Below are 27538 nucleotides of genomic sequence, written 5' to 3' on the forward strand. Positions count from 1 at the left end.
CAGGTACTCAGGCAGGAATATGAAAACTAGGGAAAATAAGGGCTCAATGCTGAATGAAGAAGGAACCCTTTGCAGAACACTGAAAAGACTGAGGTATTCAGTGCCTTTCTTACCTCAGTCTTTCCTGGTAAGACTGGTCTTTAGGAATTCCTGACCCTTGAGAAAAGAGGGAAGGTCAGAAGCCAAATAAAGACCTATCCTGAGCAGAGGACAATCAGGTTAGGATGCATTTGAATAGGATGTGAGCCCAAGGAACTTGATGGAATGCACCTAGTGAAGGGAGCTGCTCATGGTAAGGCCTCTTAATTATCCTGGAAAAGTGGAGCAGGTTGCCCTGACATGTGTTGGCATCACTATGCAAATGATATGGCTATGATGGCTTTAGATACTCAAATGAACAAAGCCCTGAGCAACTTGGTCTGACCCCAAAGCTTGTCCTACGGTGGGACAGAGACTTCCTGAAGCCCCTTTCCAATCAGATTACTGTGAGGTAGTAGCATCTCACGGTCACTTGCTCTCCATAGTCACTGGCATCACCTAAATAAACATAAAGAGAGGCAGGCAGTTGCATGGCTTTCATGCTCTGCTTACCTACTTAGGTGTGGAATTCCCACCTACAGGCATCTTATTTCAGTTATAACATGAGATATTTTCTGTAATTTATTCAGCCTTTGTTCCATGAGCCTCTGTTCTCTGTCATTCCTATGTGATTTGTGCACTGTTGTTAGAGTCCTGAAAATTTCCCTTCCACCTACTTTCTAAGCTGTCCACAGTCTTTTTTAATCTTTATCCCATTTTATCTTATTCAAGTTCAATTCCTCAAAAAAAAAAAAAAAAAAAAAGCCATGTTTAAGCTCCAAGAAGTGATCCGTGTATTTCACAAGTGTCAAAGTAGCTCACTAATTTCCATATGAGCAGCTATTGGAAACAAATTCTTCAGACACTTTGCTAGGGCTTTAGGCATTCACAGTTGTTAGAACAAAGAAGAGAATCCCAGTCTGGAAGCCAAGCTGTAAACTTGGCACACAAACGACATTAAGGAGATGAGCTTTAAAAGCCACATGCCTCAAAACTAAATACTGCAAGCATGGATTGTAAGACCTGTAAGACTTTATGAAGTGTTGCATAGTTTCTAGCTTTTAAAAAGGACACATGCAACATCACACTCCAAAAATAGTTTTGCTCATCTAGAAATAAGATGATTTATAAGTAGTCAATAAATAGACAGTATTCAAATATTCCTATCAATGAAAAGGGTTAATTTTATCACTTTGAAAAAGGGTATAATTATACCCTTTGTTTTAAATTTTAAATATATTATGTACCTATATTTTTAACATATAGTACTTAACAACAGTGCTTGTATAAAGCTGGATTTTTTAGTAGGAACATAATTCTGAAAGAAAATTAGAGAAACATAGAAAATTACAGAAAAATAGGAAATATTTCAGTAGCAATTAGTGTCAATGCAGAATGCCTATGGGGTCCAGGAAAATGTGACAATAATGCTGATCAATATATTACTCCAATAACAAGCTGAACCAGATACCTCTAACTAAAAGCCTTCACCAAGATGTTTTTGGTTTGATTTGGTTCAGATTTGTTGTGTGAATTCCTTTTATCATATAGCTGTGTTGCCTGACCTGTACTTAGTGTAGGAATTCCAGCCTGCTGTGATTTTTGGTTTTGCTTTTGTCTTCGCTTATTTGTTCACTGAGTGGAAGAATGTACACTCACAGGAACTAATGAGATAATTTTGTAAACCTGTCAGCAAAAGACATCAGAATTAATCTAGTGGTGGTCTGGTAAAAGAGGAGAAGATAATCTCACATGAAACTTCCACATTTGCTCTGCATATTTCCTCCTTTATGCCTCTTTGCCTGTAGCACTACGCAGTGTGTAAACTCTGAAGCACGTGTGGTATTCCATCTCTAGCACTCCTATTCTTGGCATGAGTGTCTGCTTCAGAGCAGAGAGACTTTAGGAGACTTCTCAAGGATACAGCTGATCCAAAACCCACAGGGGCAATACGATTCTTAGCAACAATAGCTACTATATGAAATTGAGGTGACTGGGATGCTTGGATAGCTACTGTCTTATTTGTATTATGAGTTACCAGAAAATTAATGGCCTATTATGAGTAAGAGCAATCTACATCATCATTCTGTTAATTGGCACACCTTACTGGTATCTGCAGGGTTCCACACTGGATATTTGATGATTCATCAGTGGTGTGCACAACAACGGGCCTTCGGGATGGTAAGAGTTTTTTGCCTTGCACTGTTTGCAGGGCCCAGGGATGAGTGACCTTTGTTTCATCTTTTCTCGGGTCCGTTGTGTCTCGTGGTACAGCCAGCATCTTTTCTAAAACAAAAAACAGAGAAAAATGAATATTTAGGAATCCTTACAGATACTGTACAGATGGCTGGTTTAGTGACAGCTGTTAGAAGAGAGTTTAAGCCACAGTTCTATGCCATGTTGTCATTTTCTCAATTCCTTGAAGACCGACTAAATAATAAAGATGAAAAAGAAAAATATTAATCATTAGGATTTAAAGAGAATCTTCACAACTGGCTTACACGATAGAGAGGAGAAAGCCTTGTAGGGAATAGGGCAGGAGAAGCCCATGGCATCATACATACATATTACGTATGGATTACATAAATCCATTGACAGTAAGACAAAACATGGCTTAAACTGAAGTACAGAAGAATCCTAGCAGACATGAGGAAGAATAAACAGAGCTAATTAAACAATGTGATGCACTGTTGGTTCAACAAACAGGATCTACGTCATCTGAGAGCTTCAATAACAAGTTAGACAGTGGTAAAGAATGACATACATCTGTGGTTGATCCTGTCTTTCTAGGCACTGATGGAGTAGACGGTACCTTAAGGCATCTCCTGACATTTCATACTTCATAATATCTATCTTCAGCTTTAAGTACTGGAAGTATCTGAGCTCTTTTTAACAGAATGGACTCCTCTCGAACACTTGTGAGCTGATGAAAAATACCTTATGAACTTTTTCCCCGAGAAAAGTTATTTAATTAATGTTGCATTACTGCATATTGTTATTTTGCTTTATTTTAACCAACATTTTGGTTTTCAAGGGTTGGGTTCCTTCCACGTGAGGACTCATTTCCCAGTAAGTAGCAAAGCTTTTAGAAAACTTTCTGTGTAAAATTCTGACAGTAAAAAGCAACCTGATGTAGGAACCTGCGTGCACATGTACATCTGAGATGTCACTGATAAGAAAGATTTAGAGACCTTGGAAGTTATATTTTTTGCCACAAAGATTTCAGTGAGGCCAGTGGCAATATAAGTTACTACCATATCATCCAGATGATTAAATGCCACTTAAATGTTTTAAGGACAAGGAATAGTTCTGCAGCTTTATCTATCCTGTTCATTATCCTTCTCCTCAGCTCGTAAAGCAATAGGATAACAATTTCAGTTGTATGACAGTGATAACTGTCCAGCAGGAACAAGCCTGAGACCATCAATTCATTTCCCAAAAGCCATCCATTACTTAATCACAGCACGTTTAACACTGGGATTCAGCTGAGTCACATACATTAACCATGTTATGCTTTCCTAATTGGAGACTTTAGTAGATAGTGTTTACATTAAATGTACATGAAATTCTGTTAATGAGTTTCTGATTCTTCCTCATGTTTGATACTTATACAAACACTTTAAACGTGGGCAAATACTGCACAATGATATCTGTATGTCTGTAAATTCTCCTTCAATACATTGTTCATGTTCTTTTCATGTAAATTTGAAAGCGCACTCTATGGCAGTTTGTAAGCGGAAAAAAATTAAGATAGGACTACTTCTATTCTCTGAACATAGATTTGTGAACAGAAAGTTATATCAACGTATTCACATTTATAGTGAAAGCCATTTGTGGGATTAATGAATCTCTGAACCAAGGAAAAGATATCACACAGGTGATTTGGATTATTACACGCTACAAATTAATAGAAAGGCTGATAGTCATAGTAATTAACTCAAAAGCAACTCACAGATTGAGCATACACTGTGGCAAAGTCCACTTCCAGATGATTCATAAATAGAAGAGAGCAAACTGATCAATCATTGTCCTGTGAAAAAAGTTTGGCAAAGTCTCTTATTGTACTTCTTTTCAGCTGCATCATTCCCTTGCATCTCTATTCCCCTTTCTTCACAGCAAGGACCTCCGTTATCTCCAGTGCGTGGACCTGCAAGGAGGTACTGTTGGCTGTAGCTTAAATGCAGCTCATCTATGATAGATGAGAAAGAGTAAAGCTAAAAAGAAGCCTAAAGCTTGTGGTTATACTAACTTTGATGAGAACAGAGTATGGATGAATGGTGATTGTGTGAAGGTCAGCAATTTCTGCAAAAGGAAAAGACAAAAACCATGAAAGACAGCACACCAGTACTGAGAAATCAGTCGCACAGAGTGATCAAAGGGAATGAGAGGAAACTGAGCGTGAGACATATTTGTGACTCATTGCAATATAACCAACAGAATGTATTACAAATTAAAAAGTCATTATAGAAATTGACAATCATACAGTAAGAGAAGCATAAAAGGTCTCAAAAAATCACATATGTAAAGCAGTTTATGTAAAACAACTAAAAAGATGTAGAAGAAAAGAATACTACAGTAAAATATCCGTTTGTCTTTTCAAGAAAGTACAACAGTCACATTAAAATCTTCTAAAGTGAAAAAGATGACATTGCTAACGAGTGAATCCTTCAAAGATGTATTCATGTGCATGAACAGTCCCACTTTAACACATGGAAACACTTACGTGAGTAAAACTCTCAGCAAATGTTTTAGGAGAACTTTGTGTCTTCTAACTTCCCAGTTTTTCTTACATCTATTCATTTACCTCCATCAGCATTAGCAGCAGTATTAATATTGGTTGATGTGCTGTAGTATCATTTACTCACAATTTCCATGTACTTCTATGGACAGCAGAGGAGTTACTGAACTCAGGTAGTCCCTAAGTGAATGCCCAAATCTTCCAGGAAGATCTTCCAGGTTGTGGATGCCCCATCCCTGGAGGTGTTCAAGGGCAGGTTGGATGGGGCCCTGGGCAGCCTGGTCTAGTACTAAATTTGGAGGATGGTGGCCCTGCCCGTGGCATGAGGGCTGGAGCTTCATGATCCTTGAGGCCCCTTCCAACCCAGGCCAGTCTATGATTCCATGATTCTGTGATTCCAAGCCATGGTAGCATAAGCTGCTTTTCAGGGACAACTAGAAGGCCAGCTGTCTGCTCAGTTCCACCATTCTTCCCACAAAAACTGCATACCCAAACTGACTGCTAGCAGACAGTCAGACATCATATATTCACCATTTTTTCGCTACTGAAATAGAGGTTCAGTGTGATCCCTGTTGAGCAGACAGCCAGGTGAGCTTTCTGACTGCCTCTCACCACTCATACCATGAAGCAGAGTTACACAAAGAAAATACTGCTGCCAACATCCTAAATACACCTGCAATTTGGGGCATCATCACATCCACTCTTACAGACAACACCCCCCAACTCCTTTTCACCTTTTCCCAGCAGATTCTCTTAGTACTTTTGCCCCAGTGTTTCCCTTGTTGAGGATTCTCACCCCACTGGTCTTGACAGAGAGTGGAAAAAATGTGATGAAGCAAGCATACTCACAGCGTTTGGTAGAAATCCATGGTGCTTTAGTCTGTAGGGGTAAAATCAATGATGCTTTTTCACTTGCCAGAAGCATCTCACATGTGATATATGGAAATTTTTGGCTCCGTGTATGTGATCTGAACACTAAACTCTTCATTTCTTTCTCCTTTTCTCCACTGCGTTACATTTAATTTTTCCTTAACTGAGCAACATTGTGCAGTTGCAGTCATTACAACTGTTCTCAGTCTGGATTTACCTTTGGAGGTCAATACTAATTATTCTCCATACATCCCCCATTTCAGAACTGCAAGCTGCTTTCATGTCTTCTCTATGGTTTTTCAGTTACTCCAGAAAAAGGTATTAACTCACCCTACAAGTCTTGCCATGGGGCTGTTCTGCCATTCATACAAAGAAAACTGTCTTTCTTCACTGCAGAATACAGTGAATTTTTCATCTTCTCACCTAACAATTATATCTTATAAAGAATAAAAGTAAATACAACATTAGTGAGGATTCAGTAACAGTAGGTCAGCTATAAATACTCGTAAATGGGAAACATATAGTGAACATCTTTGGAATTACAACATTACAGCATTCTGATTTTAGGAAAGTTACAATTAAGCTCCACTTCCATACAACCAGCTCTATATTACAAACTCAACAAAAACGTATGGTGGAGCAGAAGTCCTACTCAGTGCACCTCGTGCCTTTTACCCAGTTATTCAGATACAGCACTGTCACAGTTCTGGCCTGGTTCGACCTGGTTCCTTGACTAAATGGCACAGGGGGACCCTGTGATGGGTCTAAAAACAAAACAGCAGCAACGAGCTAAGGGAGAAAATTAATTCACTAAGTATTAGAGCACAGTGTGAGAGAATGCAATAGAACACAATACGATTGGAATTGTAGCTAATAAACTAAACAAGAGATTGTCCAAAACCAAAGGCCTTACTCTAATGTTGAAGGTGAGACAGCTAGGGAGCATACACTGCAGAGCCAAGCAGAAAAAGAAGTCTCATGACTCCCAGTTTTCTCTTTTCCTTTAAACAGAAAATGGAAATGGAACAGTGAAGTATTCTGGGAGATACAGTTCATTCTTTCTCTTCTGTGAAATGTACCTGGAACTATCAACAGTCCATGGAACTGAAGCCTCAACTCTTTAACTCCCTGTGCATTACCTGATGCTATGATGTGGAATATCAATAGCAGAAATCTTGAAACCACCACAAGTATGCCAGGGGACAACATCAGGGCCAACATTGTCTATCTTCATTAATGACCTGAACGTCTGGACAAAGTGCACTCTCATCAAGTTTGTAGATGGTACAACATTGCTGCTGAGGCAATAGTTGAGTGTGCTGCCATTCAAAGGGAGCTGGATTGGCTGCAGTATTAGGCTGAAAAGAATCATGTGATATTCAGCAAGAAGAAATGCAAAGTCCTGTGTCTGTCAAGGAATGACTCCCCAGTACATAATGACAGGATGAGGAGAAGCACTACAGAAAGGAATCTGGGTTCTGCAGGACAAAAAGCTGACCACAAGCCAACACTGTGCCTTCACAGCAGAGGAAGTCAACGACCTCCAGAGTCACGTTAGGCAAGGCATTGACAGCAGGTCAGCAGAGGAATTCCCTCTCCTGTACTCAGTTCTGGTGCGATACATCTGGAGCTCTGGGCTTACTGGTATGAGACAGGAAGCTACTGCAGCAGGTGCAGTGAAGGGGCACAAAACTAACAAAGGAAGAGGATAATGTGACATGAAGAGAAGCTGAAAGAACTGAGACTGTTCAGCCTGGAAAAGAAGAGGCTTAGGGGGATCTTGTTGATGATACAAATTCTTGATAGGAAGGAATGAAGAAGAGGGAGCCAGATTCTGCCCAGTGATAGGATAACAAGTGATGAACACAAAGTGAACATCTGTAAAAGTCTGTATAAATAGGAAAAACGAAGCAATACAAAAAAAGAAGACCATTTTACTCCAGGAGAAGTCAAACACTGGAACAGATTGCCCAGAGAGGTGATGGAATTTCTGGAGATGCTCAAGCCCAACTGGACACGTCTGCGAGCAACACCCTGCCTGAGCAAGCAGTGGACTAGAAAATCTCCAAAGGTGCCCTTCCAGAATCTGTGATTCTGTGATTCCAATTAAAATTCTCTGAAATTACTCTTTTTGTACCTTTGGGTACTCCCAGATGAAATCATTAGGAATCACACAACTTCTTTCCCTAATAGGATATAAGAATCTAACACCTAGAGAGCTGTATTTTTCAAGAATGTTGTGTTGTAAGCATTTACACAGCTTCACTTTTTATGTAAATATTCATTCAATCTGGAGTTTACTTTAAGTAGTTTAGACCACACTTCAGAACTTCATCACATCAGTGGTTCCACCCTCAGTCTAAAGGTAATGCTGCTTTTCCTGAATACTCTCTGATTTGGCCCTGAGAGCTCACAAGCTACACCTGCTAACTAACTGAAAATACAGCAGCTAAAATTATTTCCTGATTTGTTCGCTTGCATCAGCCCAAGACATTTCCAAACCAAACCCTCCAGGTGGGCTGAGAGGGTATGGTCTATCTCCTCTGGTTCCTGACTATTGAGTCCCACCACGTCAGAAAGTACAGCACGTCAAAAAGTCTGTGCAGTGCTCAAAAGTGAGATGGGGAGAAGCTAGGTTGGCACGATGAGATATTCTGCACAGCCCTTACTAAGCTGATGCTCAGATAAATCCCTGCTGTCTAGTGTAAACTCCTTTACCTTTTACCTCCAGTTACCTCATCTAATGATCCTCTAGTAAGATGAGGTATACCCATTATGCCCTATCCCCCATTCTTCAGGTGCCCTCTGTGCTCTGTCTGAAGTCAACTCAGGCTCTGCAGGTGGCAGTATGTCCTACCTGTTGCTAAGTCCACACGTTCTCCTTTCCCTACCATGACATTGCTACCCAAAGCTTGCACAGTTTTAGAAGAAAAACAAAAGGACAAAAATGTTCTCCAGAAAATAAGTCCACTTCTGTTAGCCTGGGCTCATGTAAGGGCCAGTCACTGAAGGATGTTGTCGTAGCTTGGCCAGGTTTGGTGACAGGGAGCTAAGGGATCTACGGACTGGGAAGACAAAAGGGTGGGGGAAGAGGCAAGAAAACCAGCAGCAGTGAACTAAGGGAAAAACTTCATTTAAAAAATACAGTGGCGGAATGTGAGATAATAGAATACGATGGGATTTGGAGTAAATAACTCAAATAAAACAGGAGAGAGTTTACAAAACTGCATTCCTTACTCTAATGCTATAGGAGAGACAGCCAGGAGCACAGAGAGCAAAGAGAGGCAGTCTTGAGACTGCGCCAGTTTTATCTTTTTGTTCGAATGGAAATGGAACAATGAAGTCTTTTGGGAGTTGTAGCTCACTCTTCTCTTCTGAGACCAGGAAACCAGAAATGCTGACAAGCCACTGAACTGCAGTACTAACCCTTTAACTCCCAGTACAGTGTGATGTTATGATGTGGAATACTGACCAAAAATCATAAGACCACAACAAGAGATTATCTCATGGAACTAGGCTGCTTCCTGAGAAGGAGTGCTGTGTAGCCATAGAGCCCCTTCACCAGTTGGGGGAGCACAATTTTTCTTGCTATGATTACTGGTCTACCTGTGAATGCTTTGTCTGGTATCTCCAAGAATCTGTCAAAAGCAATTTTGCTTCTTTGTGAGCATAGCATCTACATTACCTTTATGTTGTGTGTTCAAACAGTGCTTGTCTGCAGCCACGTGCAAAGCCCTACGAAATCATTAGGGAAAAACTTGTGCCAAGACATCTGAAGGCACTTCTCCAGAAAATACAGGTGGGCAAAACACTGTGCACCTTCTCTCTGCCTTTGATCTCTTACTCTGATTCCCTGAGAAGGAAAGTGCAGAGGCTGAAAGGGAACCACAGGGCACTGTGACAGCCCATCCACCAGTAGGGATGCATGCGGGACCGTGGCTATGCAACATGCCCACAGAGCCACTTGTCTTCAGCTCTGACAGCTACCTGCAAGTCTTGGACTTCAGTGACTCTGAATAGGGTGCTCACTCTTAACTACTGATACACTACAAAACATTTCAGATAGTTACATTTAGTACTGTTGGAGCAAAGGTTTACTCTAGCTTCAATACATGGAAAACAGAATTTGCTTATAAGGCCTCCAAGGGTAGACATAATGGCTGCAATAAAATAAATCAGTGATCTACATTTGCTGCTGTTCTCCATCCCAAACATTTCACTGTCGGAGCATAATCAGCTGAGACTACAGATGAGCCTTTAAGAAATTAGCTTAGGAGTTACTGTGCTGTGATCAAGTTACAAAACAACAAGAGGCTCTAATACTTGGATTCAAAGTGCATGAAATTGCTATTCAGTGTGAAGAATGATCATTTAATAAACCAACCTACTTGCCTTTCATCTGTCTTCACCACTTTCACCACAAGACTTACAGAAACGTCATTAGAAATTGACAGGCATCTCAGTTCATACACAGCCTCCTTCTGTAAGATAACAAATACTTAACTGCCATCCAGGGAGTAGGAATATATTTAAGTTTCCCCCACAGCCTTATGGAGTTTGCATCCAGGTCACCTACGTTCCTATAGAGCATGCGAAGCACAAGGAACAGATGTAAAAGTATACACACACACTCAATTCACACCTCTCTACTTCTGTTCATTTTTTTCTCATGTGAACAAATGAAGAACCCATCTGGAGATCAACGGGAAAACAAACAAACCAAAAATGCACATAAATAGAAGGCATTCCTGGAGCCTGTATGGATTGTAAGCCTGTGTAGCTACTTCTACTATAAACAGTAATTGAATAAATTGTTGATATGGTTTTCAGACTAAGAATTAGAGCCACATTTAACCCTCTTTCAGGCAAAGTCCCTGATCACGAGGCTTTCAGCTTTGCTCTTGTTGATGTTTCCTCACTGGGGAGCAGGAGGCAACTCTATGCTGAGCAGTTCATCAGCAGGATCCGTCTGGGATGGAAGACCCTTTCCCAGTCCTGGGCCTGTTTGTAGCTGAATCTTATTTCTCCTCTCCTAAGTCTCAAGACAATACTGAATCCTGTGCTCCTGCACTGCCCTATACTGGTCAAGTGCTCTCATCACCTTATCCAACAGCATGGCCTTAAAAGTGCACAGAACTGTGCTGCAGTTCAGCACATACAGGACTGCTGAAGGTGACAGGCAGCTTCAGAGACACCCAGACTCGTCTGTGCCAGCAGCAGGAAACAAGGAGCACCCCAGAGCACCTGAACTTTCATCAGTGCCTGCATGTGGGGAACTGAGCCAAGTTCCTAGCTCCATGTGCACACCGACATGAGGACACCTATGTTCAGGAAAGCAATCAACTGGAAATTGAATCTCACTCTTCCTCTGAAATGTTGCAGTCTTCTTTACAACATTTTTAGATGACTTTATAAGAACAGGAAAAAAAATCCATAAAGACATGATTTAATTAAAATTTGTCACCTTCGCTTGATCTTAAAGAGCACTTTCTCTATTAACATATTTGATACATGAAGAAGGAAAGACAATTCAATCTCTACAATCTCCACTAGATCTTTTTTTATCTCTCTCCATCAAAATATTTCTAATCCCTTTCTACACCCTTGGTACTCACCCAAAAGCTAATATTAAAATCCACCCCATCTTCATTCTTATTTTCATCTTTATAGATCAAAAGTATCTCAGATAATCTGTGATCCTGAGCAGATCCCAAGCAGCAGCCCAAATACAAAGTGAGGTAGAATAGAAAAAAAAGGATATGCAATAACTATTTCTCCTGCTATCACAGAATCACCAAGGTTGGAAAAGACCTGCAAGATCATCACCAATATTTCTCACTAAACCACGTCCCTCAACACAACATCTGAACGTTCCTTGAATGCCTCCTGGGTCGGTGACTCCACCACCTCCCTGGGCAGCCCATTCCAGTGCCTGCCCACTCTTTCAGAGAAGTACTATTTCCTAATGTCCAACCTGAAGCTCCCCTGGTGCAACTCGAGGCCATTTCCTCTAGTCGTGTCACTAGTTACATGGGAGAAGAGGCCGAGACCAGCTGGCTACAACTTCCCTTCAGATAGGTAGAGAGAGCTATAATGTCTCTCCTGAGCTTCCACTTCAGCAGATTGAACAATGCCAGCTCCCTCAGCCAAGTTGGTAACAGCCTACACCACTCTGTTAAAGAGAGGAGCTGCATAATATTGTGGCAGATTAAAATTACTCAAGTACCCCAATAGGCAGGAAGGTAAATATTAAAACTAAAGTCCAGTGGGATCAAAAGAACCAAACATATAATTTCCAATCATGCAAATTTTAATTTCATTATTAGGGAGTCCCAAACTTCATGGAAACCAGGAGGATTCACCTCTCAAATAGATTTTACTAAGGGTGTTTTAACATAGAGTTCTGCACTAAGCTCTCAGGTTTCCTATAAAGCTGCAAGGAAATCTGCCCCTCCAGCAAGTCTGTTACCTTGAACACATCCCATATCACAGTGCATTTGGGAAGAGTGACAACTGCTAACTCTCCTTGTACACTTGTGTGTGCATTTACCCTAGAGGTCTCCCTGTAAGCAGTAAGCAAAGGCTGTCATTGCTCCAGATGTGTGATAATACGAGATCAATGTCTGAAGCAGCCTGTCTGACAGTGAATCTCTGCTTTGAGGAAGATGAGGAAGAAGGTTAGATATTACACGGACTTCTTCATTGTTCACATCTGTCACTTTTATCTCAAGCTGTGAGTAACTGTCTTATTTTGTAGGTTTTCTTCACAGCTGCAAAGCTCAAGTCTTTTGCTTCTGCCTTGCTACACATTCCACTGGAGCCACAGATAAGGTGCAAGATGGGCACCTTATCAGATGTTCCCCCAGACAACAGAGGAGATGCAGCCAGCACAACTGCTGCAGCCACATGGCATTTCTTATCCCCCTGACATTTCAAAACCACAGGAACAGCTTCAGCTGTCAGTGAAGTGCTTTCTGAGAAGGCATACTGTTTTGGAAAGAGTAAAGCCATACTGCCACATTATGCAGTACAGGAGATGAGCCAAAGATACGCATACACTACAATTCACAACAAGATTTACTTACATACTAAATAGAGATATAGAGAGTTTTTTAGATGGCTTTCTTAAAGTGACTGCCAGCTCGAGGCGAGGCAAAAATAAGAGATACATAAAATGAATACATAATAAGCAGTTAAGTTAAAAAAAGAAAAAAGAACAGGGCTCAGATAAGATCAGTTTGCAATAGCTTAATAGGTTTGGGATGAAAGATGGGATTTGTGACTGTGATCAATCTGTAATACTTAGAGTTAAGGTCTACATGAAAATCTTTCATAATGGAAAGACTCATTGGTGTGCCCTTACCTTTGTCAGCTGCTCACTTCTTAACTGTATATTGATGATCTTAAAGACAACTGCCGTAGTCTATTTCAGGCTATGAGTAAATACATGGAGAATACTCAGTTCTGCAGTGCTGGCTGTCTTGTTATCTTTTCGGCAAAAAAGGCCGGTGGCTGAATGGTGCCTTTAGAAAGACCTGACATTTCCCAAGCGAGCCTGGAAAGGAACACGTTCTATCTTCTCTTCCCTACAAAGTTCCTTCTTAGCCCAGATTTTTGATTCAACAGAAGGGGAATGCAAGCTCATCAAATATGCCTGTAGTGTATGGCTACAGCTCTCCTGAGCTCTAAAACATTACATCTTTTTCTGCGAAAGGTACATTTGGCATGCAGGTTTGCCCAGGGAATATCAGCTTCTATGTTCTCCTTCATCATTCTATTCCATTTAGTCAGAGCTGCAGCCAAACAGAGAATGCCATGACCATCGCTACAAACATCTCAAATGATCTCTAAAAAGTCAGAAAGAAGATCTGAACTTTGAGACTAATGATGACTGATGATGGTTACTGCCTGAGTTTGTAGCCCCATCATCTGGAAACAGTGATGAAGTGAGAACATACATGCACACACAGCTCCACAAATTAGATTTCCTGCACCATAAACTGACCACTTTCAATGGTCATTTCTTTCTAATAACTTGCAACTTTCCATCCTGCAACAAAACATCATCCTTCAACCCAGTAGAGATCTGTATTGCTTCCTTTATGTTTTGAAAGTTACAGTTTTTATGAGATAAGAGGCCAAGGGGAGAAATTGGACATACTGCTCATTTTCTGCTGATCCATACCTGTAACATACTCTGTGGGATCCTCTTACTTTCCACAGCATGTCATTTTTAACTGCCATATCATAAAATAGTTTTTAATGCATTGAACATTAAGGGATTTAAATCTCTTTAATGCTCCTGGATGGTAACCTCTCAAGGTTCATACTGAGGCCAGCTCCATATAATAAATAGAATGTGGGCAAAAAAGCAGTAACAGAAATTAATGACAAGTATTGTAGAGAATATGTGAAACACTTGAAATGAGATCTCTAGGAGTTTTGCATTTCCAACAATAAGCCAAAGCAGTAAGTGAGGGAGGAAGGAAGGAGGGAGGGAATATTTCTGTTCTTTCCGGGGTAAAGTCATTTATTACTCTCCAAGCAAAAGGTCTTATACAATTTAATACAGGTCAATACTGTCAAGATGTGTGACATCAAACCTATACAAGGAAGAACCCACAACAGCAATCAGATGTGCATAGGCTGGGGTAAAGCAATATGAAAACCATGGTATCACTGTACTCAATAGAAGGTTAATCTTGAAGATATGAAAGTGCTGTCAGCAGAGGTATATGCAATGTTTCAAAAACAGTAATGTATACAATGCAATATGAGCCAGTCTGGGGAACTTAACAGCTGTCTTATCCCGACTAACTATGCAATTCACAGAAATCTGTGATTATTTAAGAAATGTGGATAGCAATACCTACACTAGCAGGGGTGAATGGGAACATTTTAGCTAAGATGAAGATTTTCCTATCAAATTATCTCCAAAGAATGAAGAGAAATCAAATTTACATAATTGAGTTCAGCATATAGGTATTTGAAACCAATAAAGGTTATTTAGATCCTTTGTGTCATTAATGAGCGGTTTCAGATAAGGAAAAGCTCTCTCAACGCACCATTAACAAGCCCAGCAACACTTGTGAAATGAGCTGCAGCTTGGGCACACATCAGTGCATCAGGTCATACAGGAGGAGATGCCTTTTCAGAGCACATTTTGGCTGTTCTCGCAAAACCAGTCAGAAAGCTCCCCATCTGTCTTTTCCAAAGGTATTTTTAGTATCCGAGACAAAGACTTGTTACAAAAGCCTATCAGAATCCTAACAGTTGATAATTGTGGGGTTATTTTATTTTATTAAGGTTATTCTTTTTTGCTAGTTTCAGTGTCTGAACTAAATGATCTTCATTAGTTTGCAAATATTAGGTCTTGTACCTAAGTGCATGTATTTGTAAGTATCCCAGTAGATATCTATGATACATGAGCACTGACAAGTTTCCATGAATGATAGTGCTTGGAATACCAAATTCATTCTTGCTTACATAAAGGATTTTTTCTAATTCTATTTGAATTATTCTAAATTATTCTAAATAATACACAATCTTTTCTGCTTGTTATATGGGTACAAAAGCACATCACTTGTAACCACTATGCTATTTTGCAATAGCATCTACGTCATCTCTGAAGTTTTGAAAACTTCAGATTCAAAAAGAAGCTTCATCTCATCTCACATTACTTACATGCCAACCGTAGCTGTTAAGTTGTTCTGAGTATCCCATAGCCAAACAAAATGCAAATTTTGCATATTTTTCCTTTTCATACATTCTTCCTCAATTCTGAAAGGCATTTTCCATACAATAACAGAGACTTCTGTGTTCAAGCAAGTCCATCTGTTAGAAGTTAGATAATTTAACAGATTCATCTTCTCAGGCTAAGTTTATACTCAGCAGCTTTCCAGGAGGAGTGCCAAGTGATCATGACGGCCAAGTTCAAGGCTGGGCAAGCTGCGGTCAAGGTCTCTATCCACTGCAGTTTAACAGTCACATCAAGGCTGAATCAGTCCTTCATCCAGTGAATCAATATATTAAAGCTAGACTCAAACTACAGCAAATCTCAAACACACAAATGCAGACTTCTGCTCCGACCTGCACAACATCTGAATGAATGCCACAGGGTAAGTGGGTTAGATACAAGTCCTACAAAACTCAAAAAATGAAAGACAACAGTCACAAATCACAGCAAATGAAGGGGATTTTGAAGGCTTAGCCTTCTTGCTGTTTGTTGTAGCGTGTTTACTTAGCACTCTGACCATGTCTTCAGTTTACAGATGAAAAACATTGTTTTTACTCATAATGAATAGGCATACAACAATTCTGAGAACCTTGATCTTGCCACAGTAAACTCAAGAGACTGGAAACTCTTAAAAAGCACCGTTGGGAAAGTTTTAACAATTCCATCAACAGCAAGAAAGTTCTTGACTGCCTGATCAGATTGAAGCAGGGTAGCAATAAATCTCATCAGCTCAGGATGAAGAGGAGGTAGTACTGTCTGGACACCAAAGGAAAAAGAGGACTACATGGAAAAGTTTGCACTTCAATAAATGCCTGGGAAAAAAAAAAAAAGAGGAAATGACCGAATCTGAGAATAAGGCACAGAGAGGAGTGAATACAGCTGAGATTCATCCAAGCAACAAACTTACGAATGAATCGGTGACGCTGGGGAGATGAAGTTAGCTATGCCACCAAACATTAAGATAGAGATGGTAAACAATACAGAAAACAGAATCAAATGAAACTAGAACTTTGACTTCTAAAACGTCCCCACATAATCACTGCTAAGCTTTCTTTGAGCAAACCTAAAACCATGCCTGCTTTCTTGTTAACTTAGTAAGAGACTAAAGCTCATTGTCCAGAATAAAGTTTCAAGCCAAACTGGATTACCAAGGTAAAAATCAAGAATCTGTAAACAAGGGGAGGAACATCAGATGAAAAGCCAGAAATGTAGTTAAAAGGCAGGCAGTGCCCAGGGATTTGAGATAAAGGGCACAGACTTCACCTACAGACCAGTTAATTGACACTGCGCATGCTACTGCAACTGAAGAGCATGGGAAGCCTCCTCAGCCCTCTGACTGCTATTAAATCTTGGAAGAGGAGATCCTAACAGTAAAGAAATTAGCTTCAAGCCAATTACAAATGAAAATCCTTTCATTCAGCTGCGTTTGCCATGTTGTACACTGATATTCCCTTCCAAATAATAATAATTTTTTAAAAAGTATGATTTCAAGCTTTATTTTCTTTTCTACTAAAAGCTTCTAATAGGAGAAGGGAAATTCTGATCTTTCTGTTGACATTAAACTTGTCTGCAAGGCCCATAATGTGACTTAATTGCATATTAGGACACAGATTTTCATTGCTCTGGCCCCACACCATCAGTCTGAGTTGTGTGTTAAATGCAGCATATTTCAGATCAAAAGCCAGATGCCTTGACCATGCAACCCCTACCGTGAGTCTTTTACTGAACTCCATGAATTCATGTATGGCTGTAATGCACCCTGAGCCTTCTCAGTTCATAGGATGACACTGTTTAGGCATCTCATACTGCTGCTGAGACCTCCAGCTCCAATTCTATCTATCTGATCCATACTGAATCTTCTTCATTAATTTGTCAGTCCATCAGCAAGAAAAAGCCCAGTACCTCTGCAAACAGATGCAATAAGGGAACCCCAGGTTATGAAGACAATATTTACATCCAGATGCTTTTTCACTTTTTCTTAGGGCCAGCCTGACTCCCTTGCTAGCACCCCAGACATCACACTGCCAAGGCCTGTCACCTCTTCTGGAAAACACAAGTGCAGCAATGCTTCTTCCTTGACAGGGGGATAGGTAACAGAAGGAGGCCCTGGCCTTGCCCCATCATCAGTCACATCAGACCTCTACAGAGGAGTTGGGGCAGCTTTCTTGTCGGCTCTGTGGTGGTTGGAAACAGATCTAAACAGCTCTGTCTACAGTTAGACATGTCTCAAGCTCTCAGGACGATTTCCTTCAAACTGCTCTCCCAAAAAAGCACTTCCACACAGTAAGCCTCAGTAACAGAAGAGGTCTATCTTTTCAACAGAATTTTTGTTTCTTAGCTAAATGCCATAGCAGTACTCTTCAGAGCAGGAAATCTGCCATAGTGATTGTCTCCAAGCCACAAATACGATCAGGTAGAATAATGCCCTCTGATCTTTAACTTGACACAAAACTATTTACTTGTTGAAGTAGATAGGTAGGAAAGGAGCATTTCAAAAGACCCAGAGCCAGTCATTCACAACCTTTAAATGTGCATCTGCATAATCTGGATTGTGAGCCACAAAAGTGTCTTAAATGGAACCTGCCTTCCAGGAAGAGATGGCAGTTTGACTCAATAAGTCACGCTGCAACTCTCAGCAACACAGAGCATATACAACTCAGTGCTCAACTCCTTTCCTGACATTAAAGGCTACAAGTGAACATAACTGAACAGCTAGAACTGCCGTGGATCTCTGCTCTAGGCATCATTCTCACCTGTTGATTCAGTACTGCAATCAAGTTTTAAGTTTCCTTCACAAAAACTCCAGCTCCCATTTAGTACCAGTGATTATGCCACTCGGGTTATCCTGCCTTTGTCTGGAAGTACAGCAAAAAGCTGGCATGTTGGGAAATTATCCAAATGGGAGTACCCCTTCAAATAAGGGGTCTGCATAGTGTTGTGAAGGGATCAGATGCTTCTTCAGTGCTGCATAACTTGGGGTTCTTAGCATCTAAAGGGACATCAGTTATTTATTATTCTGTCCTTATAGCATTCCGTCTAATAAACAGCAGGTCAAACGGTACCTTACAGATTCTGAGTGCCTTTCATACCAGGATCCTAATGGACCAATACTCCCCCAGCACCAAACAAATACACCAGGAGTACAGGACAGAGCAGTTAAATTGTTATCTTCCTCAAAGTACATAAGACACCACATCCCAGAAAGAACAGTACCGCATGGAAGGATTTGTGTGCCTCCTTAAAATAGAATTTCTGCTCTCTAGAATCAGCCATCCAAAAATTAGACATACTATCTTAAGTTAGTATTTACAGTCCCTATATATGCAGCAAAGAGAAAGGAGTGATTAAGGATAGCAATCCATACCCTTTCAAGACAGCCATCTGGGATGGGAAAGATTAAGCTTCCTCTGTAGATGCACTTAGAACATCCATAGCAGCCAAATCTGATCTTCAGCCAGCTTAACTTCACACCCAACGGTTACAGGTTTGATGTCAAGTGAGATGATTTGTACCCCAGTTGGTACTGACAAGGACGTCAGAACAGGCTGGAATCAAAGTATTTGAAGTGTACTAAGGACAAGATAAGTAGAGCCATCTATATTGCTACATAAAAACATGGGAATTTTAATACATACATACATCATCTGGTACTGACGATCCATTATTTTGCTATGCCCTCAGTGCTCCACACAGTTCTGCTGGATTTTCTTCATCTTGTAATGAGCGACCCATCTGTTGACTCTAGACCAGAGAAATGTATTGGTAAGGACTGGGAACCAAAAAAATCCATTTTTGACAAGCTATTTCTATAATATTATAGGGATGTTTTAAATTCTTTCTTATTATAACAGAGTGACTGAGTTACTGGCCCACCATTTTCTACCACCTGAGCATCTCCAAATATACTGCTATGCACACACAAGCATAAACAGAGATTATGTCAACCTCTTATTTAAATAAACTTGAATATAGGAACTCAAGAAAAATAATTTATGATTAATGTGGCATTGTAAGTATTTACAGACTCCTTCTCTAGCTTACTTTTAGAACAGAAATTCTTACTGATGTTTTCATGATGTCCATTCTTACTTCTTGACTTCCATTTTGCCTTCTTGCTTCCAAGAAAACAAACGATAAAAAAATACTATTAAGCGATTAGTTCTCTGCTTAGATGCCTCTGCTTGCAAGTTGTTCTACTGCAGGATTTCTCTTTACTCCACAATGCCACAGTTTGCCAGGTTTTCATATTTGCCCTAGATAATTCCCAAATGCAGTGAACACATGCTAGAAAACCTTAGTTATACTGTATAATCAATGAATACACAGACATTATAATTACGAAACACAAGAGAGTTTGGCTAAGCAGATTATTACATACACCAAAGAAAGAACAGTGCTTACGCTTACCTGGGCTTGCTATAAAACCCCAAAGAAGGAATCTCCAGAAAAAGATCCTTCCCCACTGGTAGTCAGCTCTTAAATGGGACTAGGAGAGGTGCAGCCAGGCTCCACTCCTTCCAGCAGCACAGTTGAATTGCCTTCACCTGTGCTCCCAGGGCTGACTCATTGCTCGCCTCAGGTGATCAATCAGAGGTTCAGGCCATTCTTTCCATACATATATACACCATAAAAATCAAACTACAGCTTCAGAAATACATGTAAGCACACTGCTTACACATCCTTGCTTCTCGGCCAGGATGCTGGCTTTTACCCAACCTGAGCTATTGCTCCCCTCTACTCTGTCCTTGTGAGGCCCCATCTGGAGTACTGCATCCCAGTACAGTAAGGATGTAGAGCTGCTGAAGCAGGTCCAGAGGTGGCCTTGGAGATGATGAGAGGGCTGGAGAACATTTCCTGTGAAGAAAGGCTGAGGGAGCTGGGCTTGTGTAGCTTGGAGAAGACAAGGCTCTGGGCAGGCCTTATTGCAGCTTCCCAGTACTTGAAGGGAGCTTACAAGTTTTTACACAGTCTGCTAGCAATAGGACAGGGGGAAATGATTTTAAATTAAAAAGGGGGCAATTTAAGTTAGATGTTAGGAGGAAATGCTGTACCCAGAGGTTGGTGAGGCGCTGGCACAGCTGCCCAGAGAAGCTGTGGTGCCCCATCCCTGGAGGCGCTCGAGGCCAGGCTGGATGGGGCCCTGGGCAGCTGAGCTGGTGGGGGGCAGCCCTGCACATGGCAGGGGTTCGGGGGGCCTGTAAGGTCCTTTCCAATCTAAGCCATTATATGATTCTATGATCTTCCAAAGGTATGTGAAGGTTGGCATATTTTTGCACCTTTTTAATCATTATAAATTAAACTATTTCACAATGTTAGATTAAGGATGATACTTACTACAATGGTTATGCAAGAAGTGCAGATATGAGATCAGCCAGGGGCTTTTATCCCTCACCAACTCTTGATTAAGGCGAATGCCAGGAAGTCCATGGAAAGCAGTGACTTCGTAAGATGACAGCCAAAAGCTAGACCCTCAAATAGGAAGGATCTGCATAATTCCTTCAAAAGACACAACAGTCTAGCTGAAGCTTTGGCCCTGAAAGCATTGCCCCAGCAATCTTTGTACTAAGATCTGCAGCAGTGAATTATGGCTATATATTTTTATATATAGTTAAATTATTAAATTATAATTAATCAAATTAATTAAAGGTGATATAATTTAGTGTGTTATCATGTACAAATAAAAAATCCCAGTTGTTATATTCTTCGAGACAAAGATTTTTCACATGCTTTGAACCATTAAAACAAGGACATCCAGTGCTTCTAAGGACAATAATAGCATACACTACTGAGGGATATTTAAGAAAGTGTATAGGTTATTAAAACTTGTTCAAAGCATGCAATTAAACTTAGTGCTATTTTCTTTTCTACTCAGAACTTAATATTCAGATGAAAAACTAACTACCAAATCAAATTATTACATTTCTAGTATTTCTAATGAAGAAACAACTTTCTTTCCAACAACCAACACAGAAGTCTGTTTTTATATATTATCACTCTGAGTTACATTATCCAGTTAAAAATACCCCAGATGTAAGGGAATCTATTCCTTTGAGCACAGAAAATAGGCAGTTATAACAATTCAAACAACAAAATGTTCCCTCATGTTACATAAGAAGACTTGAGAAACCAGCAGACCATCTGGCAAAAAAAAAAAAAAAAAAGTGTACTCTACTAACTGTGAACTTGTGGAGGCTTTTTTTCATAGCATAAAACCAGCCAGCATTCCTTTACCCATTAACTATTTTGAACATGCACTGGAAATCAAGGGCTGGCACTGAAGATAAACATGTCATTTTTCTACAAGGGAGACATGACAAAGAAGTTGTTCTTACGTGGTAAATAATAGAAACTCACAGAAGAGCAGGATGAAATAGTGCAGTTCTTCCAGTACTTTGCTGCATGGCTGAATACGGACATCAATCTGCCAATCTTCTTTCTAACTTCTGAAGAAAACACAATGGCTCAGCTGTGAAAAGTTTCCTGGACTATCAAGTAATTGGAAGGAAAAAAAAACAACAACAATGAAGACTGATAATGCTCTGTTTTACCTAACATAGTAATTATAACCTCATATGCTGTTTTATTCCCTCACAATTACTTGGCCCCATGCAAATGTTTTCAATATATTGATATTACAATGAAAAACAAGTAGATAAAACAAGGTTTTACCAACACACCTCTTTTAGAAGCCCTATTTATAAGTGTGCCGTTTTCAAATTTAGTGATAACATATTTTAAGCTAGGAAGAGAGTCATTATCATGCTAATATCTATTAATCACTGTAATTATGAAAAAACAATTAGATACACGTTGCATCACCTGACTGAATATCCCTATGATGCATCTGTAGTGTACATCTACTGACTTTCTGATTAGCAAAAATAAACCAAATCAAGTAAGACCTCTCATCTGTGGCTTGGTTTCCAAATTATATTCAACACCTAGCACGTATTTCTTCTGTTACTGCAGGTCTGTATTTGTGCTGTCTATTTTCATGTCACATCACCAAAACCTTTTTTCCTTGAGCTTGTTTTTTTAAGTGTTAAAGATGATGCCTCAGTTAGATGCAGAGCCAGCTCCAGGCACAAGAGATGTACCAGCAGAACCAGAGATACTAGGGTAGCAAAGTACAGGATCCAGACCTCTTTTATGCCAAACAACAGAAACTTTTGTAGAGCACTGAATTCAGGCCATGCAGTACACACGCAAATGCTGAACAACCGAGTCAAGTACTTAGTTTTTAATGACAGTAAATCTTCATGTAGGTGTTCTTCAAGGTACTGTGACACTCGTTTCAAAACTGACACATTTCTACCTAATTCAACTCTGTGGCCATTTGTTATTCTGGTTGACACACTGCTGCAGCACTCTAGTCACAGGCCATGACCTCAGTGACTAAGGACTGAACAAACAGGACACAAAACTGCCAGGTGACCAAGAGAAAATGAGTTTTCCTCTAGTCACAGCTAAATAGAGTGGATTGCTGAATGTTTGGAAGAGAGCACCAAAGAGAGAAAACCAAGTTTTAATCTGCTTCTCTGTCTCAGAATTTGGAACTGACTTTGTTTCCTGACAAAGTTATCCACAGACAGCGTGGATAGAGACAAAAAATTTATCCAAAACCCATAGGAAGTTAAAGGCATTGTCTTGCTCCTACCGCACCCCCCCAAAAACAAAACTGAAAAAAAAAAGTTGGAGAATAATGAGAGAAGCTCAGAGAGGATACAGTCCCTGAGGAAGGGCAGGAATTCAGGAAGCAAAGCCTGGTTAAATGTGAGGCAGGTGTCTGATCATTTGAAAAAGATAAGCATACTGATGTGGATCTGAGATTCAGCTGCAGTCAAAGGCTTTAGTGAGAGAAATTCTAGAGAGATGTCAAGGATGGAGGATGGATTGTTGCCATGATGAAATCAGAGGAGAGTTCAGAATACCAATAAGTTTAGGAATGGAATGCCTGGAAAGAAGTTAGAAGGGTGGGGGGAGGGAGGGGTCACAGGTGGGTTTCCTCTGTGTAGGAAAAAAAAAAAACTGAGTGCAAGAAAGGCATCCAAAGACACTAGAATAGATTACATGGAAACAAAATAGAGAAAAGCAAATGAGATGTTTGTATTAGTGACAGGAGGAAAGGAAGAGTAAGTGGCAAGAGACAGAAATCAAAGCCAAGAGAGTGTGTATAGTGTCTTTTATCATAGAATCCTTAGGGTTGGAACAGACCTTTAGAAGTCATCTAGTCCAACTCCTCTGCAGTGAACAGGGACATTTACATCTACATCAGGTTCCCCATGGTTTAATCCAGCACACTGCCTTGAAAGTCACTAGGGACACAGCATCCACCGCATCTCTGGGCGATCTGTTCCACTGCCTTACCACCCTTACTGTAAAAAAACTTTTTCCTTATATCTAACCTAAATCCATCCTTTTTAAGCTTGAAACCATTTCCCCTGGTCCTATCACAACAGACCCTGATAAAGAGTCTATCACCTTTGTTCCTGTAGCTCCCACTGAGATCCTGAAATGCCACAATCACCTCAGAGCCTTCTCTTCTCCAGGCTGAGCAGCCCCAGCTCTTTCAGCCTGTCCTCATAGGAGAGGTGCTTCACCCCTTGGATAATTCTTATGGCCCTCCACTCAATACAATCCAACGGGTCTACGTCTCTCCTGTACTGAGGACTCCACATCTGGACACAGGACTCCAGGTAAGGTCTCACCAGCGCAAAGTAGAGAGGTGCAAGACCTTGCACTTGAATTTGCTGAGGCTCTCCCAGGCCGAGTGCTCAAGCCCGTCCAGGTCCATTTGGTGGCACCCCATCCCTCCGGTGTGCTGACCACAGCCCACAGCTCGGTGTCATCTACAGACCTGCTGAGGGAACACTCAGCCCCACTGCCAATCTCACGGACACAAAAGAACATCAGTCCCAGCAACGTGCGACACCACTTGCCTCCGATCTCCAGCGAGACGTCGAGCCACTGAGCACCAGCCTCTGGGCACCGTCCTGCAGCCACTTCTTCGTCCAGGCTTCTCCTCACAGAAACCACCAAAGCCCTGCGCAGAGAGGGATGTGGGAGCAGGAGAAGCAACGCGGGAGCAGGAGAACACTCACACTGCAGAGGTGGATCTCTAGCACCTCATTTTCCCAGCAGAACCACCCACAGAAGACACAGCCTGGACTAACTGAGACAGCAGCCAGGTTCACATGAAGCGCCGCCATTTCACACAGCGGCCGCCGAGCACAGCAACGACGGAACAGCAGCCCTGCCTGCGTGTGGCAGCTGAGGCGCTTTCGCCGACACAACCCGCAGCTTCCATCTCCACAAGCCGCCCGGTCTGCCGGCGCCCAGCAGCACCCGGGGCTCCGCAGCTGCGGCGTCAGCCTTCCGCCGGGCGCGGCCGCGGCCACTCGGCGCCTCCGGAGCTGCGGCCGCCGGGCCGTCAACGGGAGCCGCGCACTCACCGCTCGCCCGGCGGCGCCGACGGCCGCCCTCGCCGCGCGGTCCCGCGTCCGAGCGGCTCGCGGCTTCTCCTCGTTAAAGCGGCCCGGGCGATCCTCGCGCCCCGCCGCCTCCGCTCCGCCCCCGAGGCTTTTTCCAGGCGAGCCCCGGCGACGTCCCCGCCGCGTCGGCCGCTCTCGCGAGAGCCGCCCGGCCGAGAGCCGCGCGGCCGCTCCGTCGCCTCGGGGAGCCGTGAGTGAGGGAAGCGGCCGGAACCGCGCCGCGCCTCGCGGGCCGTCGCTGCGCTTCTGGCGGGAACGGCTCCGAAGCGGCGAACCTCGGCGGTCGAGGCGTCCGCACTTCGCGGTGATGCCGGAGGACGTGCCGCAGTGTGGGAAGTCTCCACATAACGCTCTGGGACGGCGTCTCGGATAAAGCAGACGTTCTTCGCGGTTGCGGTGGCGGCCTCCTGCAAGCAGGAGAGCCCGAGAAAGCAGGGTTCCATCTTTCATCCCCTCTGCCCGACGCTGCTCTCTTTCTGCCCCGGTTCCTCACAAATGCAGGCAAACACAGGAAAAATGTATTTCTGCAGAGTTTAATGTCGCTACAGAAGAAGGCAGTACGTGACAAGTGGTTCATTTGTTCACATCTCACTCTTTCACTAACACTGCAAAATCCAGTGCTTTGTTTTCCAACTGCCGACTGCTCAACCCTGCCAAATACAGAAATGATACACCGATCTGTAACATAAAACTTGGCTGGCAGTTATCCTGGTCAGCTTTTATCATTTCCACGTAGACTTCATGGGTTTCCTCATTGCTGCAGGTTAATCGTAGGCCTTGTCAGCAATCTGTGTCAGTGGCCGTACGTTCAGGTGTTGTGATGACAGATAATGATGAATGCCCGTGATATCAGAGGTGACTGTTGGTGGTACGGCAGCAGAGGCTGAACCTTCCTACAAATACTCCATTACGTTTTGTTGTCGTGCCAGCAGATGGCAGCAGAGCTGCAGTTTCCATCGAAATCAACAGCAGGCATTACTTTTGGAGCAATGTGTGCGTGACATTCAGCATTTTGGTCTCTTATCTACTTATCTGTTGGTAAAACGTGTGAGTGTTTCAAAAACATGTTTAAGACAGAATTAGTTATGCCAAGGATGAATACACAGCAAGAAAGCTGGCTAAATTCCCAGCAGAATTAACTTTCTGTTTCTAATGATCAGTGAGAAATTAGCTGGTAACACATCTGAGGAGCTGCCAATCTGGGTTTGTCCAGCTAGCTCAGCACAGGTGATACCAGCAAGCAAGCAATGACATAAAAATACTCAGCATGAAGTGCCTTTTGCAAAGAGTTGCCAGAGCATTTCAGATCAGCACAGACTGTTGGGAAGTTTCTATCAGTGCTGTACTATTTCATCAAGGATTAATGTAAGTGCAGTGCCATCATTGCCCTCCATTTACTGAAGGGGCCTCCACACATTCTGGTTGTTGGCAGACACTCAAAGATGTGGAAGGTTTGATAGGTAAAAGAGCAGCTCCCTCCTTTTCCGTGACAGCTCTTTGTTCCTTAAACATCTGTATGTGATGTGTTATACTTTTAAGATGTTTATTTTTTATTTTTCAGATTGTAGAGATTGATGGTTGTGTTTGTTTGTTTGTTTGTTTTTCCCATAACTGACTGTCTTAAAGAAACACAAATAGTTTGAAAACCATTCTTCCCAGAATGCATCTTCTAGGTGACAGGAATAACAGTTCTTATTTAACCTGGAGCTAGAAAGGATGGATAAGGGAACTGGCAGCTCTACACTTTCTTATTTAAAGAAAATATATATATATATAGCTGAAAGGAATCATGTAGTATGTAATGCAGCTATCAATATATCTGGGTGCTTTTTTTTTTTTTTTTTTTTTTGGTCATCTACTGATCTTTCTTGTATTTCAGATTGATCAAGCAATCCACCAGCTTTGCAGAATTATGCCTACCCCGCAAGCCAGAAATGCTTCAAACCCATCAGAAGACATCTGTAAATACCTTGGCACAGCCCTTCTCCAGATCAGCCCAGTGAGGGCTGAAATAACTCATGATTCCAGCTGACAACGTGCTGCTTTCTAACAGACGTTTTGCAGGAAGGGTTCTTTCCTTTGTCATTTGGCACAAACCTTTTCCTGCAGAGAATTAAAAATAAATTTCACTGCCGGAAAGATGTGGAGATCATCAACACTGCGTTGCCTCTTGCTCCCAAAACATGCTGACATGACTAAAAGGTCACAGCACTTCTATGGTACGTTGCTTGATCAACACACTCACATTCACACTCTATTATAAAATGAAAGAAGTTTGTGTCATGGTTCTCCAGAGTGCAGAATTCTGTACTTAGCTGCTAAAAATGAGTGTCTCACAGCTGAACCTTGGCAGAAATCCATCAGGGGAAGAAGGGCCTTGAGGCTGTGCAGCAATGAGGAGGGCTGAGTTCCTCTCCAGTGCTGTTTTCCAAGCCAGAGTCCAAACCAAGAGAGCTTGCAGCACTGGAGAATGAGCTACAAACGGCCATTTGAAGCATCTCTTCAAGCACTTCTCATCTGCCCAGAACAGAAGGCCACAATCAGTGTTAATTCTTTTTCAGGCAGCATGGGATTTCTGTCTGCCTTGGTATGCAGCAAAGACACTGGACTTTGGCTTTTAATGTC

General features: G+C 41.7%; 2 protein-coding genes across 12 annotated transcripts in view; one reads left to right on the top strand and one right to left on the bottom strand.

The window, feature by feature from the left end:
• LOC149912559 (rho GTPase-activating protein 32-like) overlaps window positions 1-27538 on the top strand; it is a 490746-nt gene that overhangs the window by 56618 nt on the left and 406590 nt on the right. The window lies entirely within an intron of this gene.
• LOC149912562 (uncharacterized) lies at window positions 4119-25780 on the bottom strand. Of its 11 annotated transcripts, XM_090131920.1 has the most exons (8): window positions 24875-25780; window positions 24362-24465; window positions 21777-21865; window positions 20757-20918; window positions 19062-19163; window positions 6017-6122; window positions 5666-5696; window positions 4119-4380 (listed from the first exon to the last, which is right to left on the bottom strand). In XM_090131920.1, exons 1-4 carry the CDS (start codon window positions 25354-25356, stop codon window positions 20811-20813), a joined length of 783 nt encoding a protein of 260 aa, XP_089988046.1. In that variant the 5' UTR covers window positions 25357-25780; the 3' UTR covers window positions 4119-4380; window positions 5666-5696; window positions 6017-6122; window positions 19062-19163; window positions 20757-20810. The 11 variants fall into 11 exon arrangements, 8 of the variants coding, with proteins under 8 accessions (XP_089988046.1, XP_089988045.1, XP_089988044.1 ...); XM_090131919.1 differs by having other exon boundaries at window positions 4119-5696; XM_090131918.1 differs by having other exon boundaries at window positions 5666-6122.

This window comes from Phasianus colchicus, chromosome Z (assembly GCF_987193195.1).
Source record: "Phasianus colchicus chromosome Z, bPhaCol1.hap1.1, whole genome shotgun sequence".
NCBI lineage: Eukaryota > Metazoa > Chordata > Aves > Galliformes > Phasianidae > Phasianus > Phasianus colchicus.

Excerpts from the sequence above, each read along its gene's own strand:
- LOC149912562 (XM_090131920.1), bottom strand. The coding sequence starts at position 25,356 with ATGGAACCCTGCTTTCTCGGGCTCTCCTGCTTGCAGGAGGCCGCCACC. Across the intron at positions 24,466-24,874 it reads TCGGCGCCGCCGGGCGAGCG|GGCTTTGGTGGTTTCTGTGA; the intron begins GTGAGTGCGCGG and ends CTCTCTGCGCAG. Across the intron at positions 20,919-21,776 it reads CTATTTCATCCTGCTCTTCT|GAATTATGCAGATCCTTCCT; the intron begins GTGAGTTTCTAT and ends TGTCTTTTGAAG.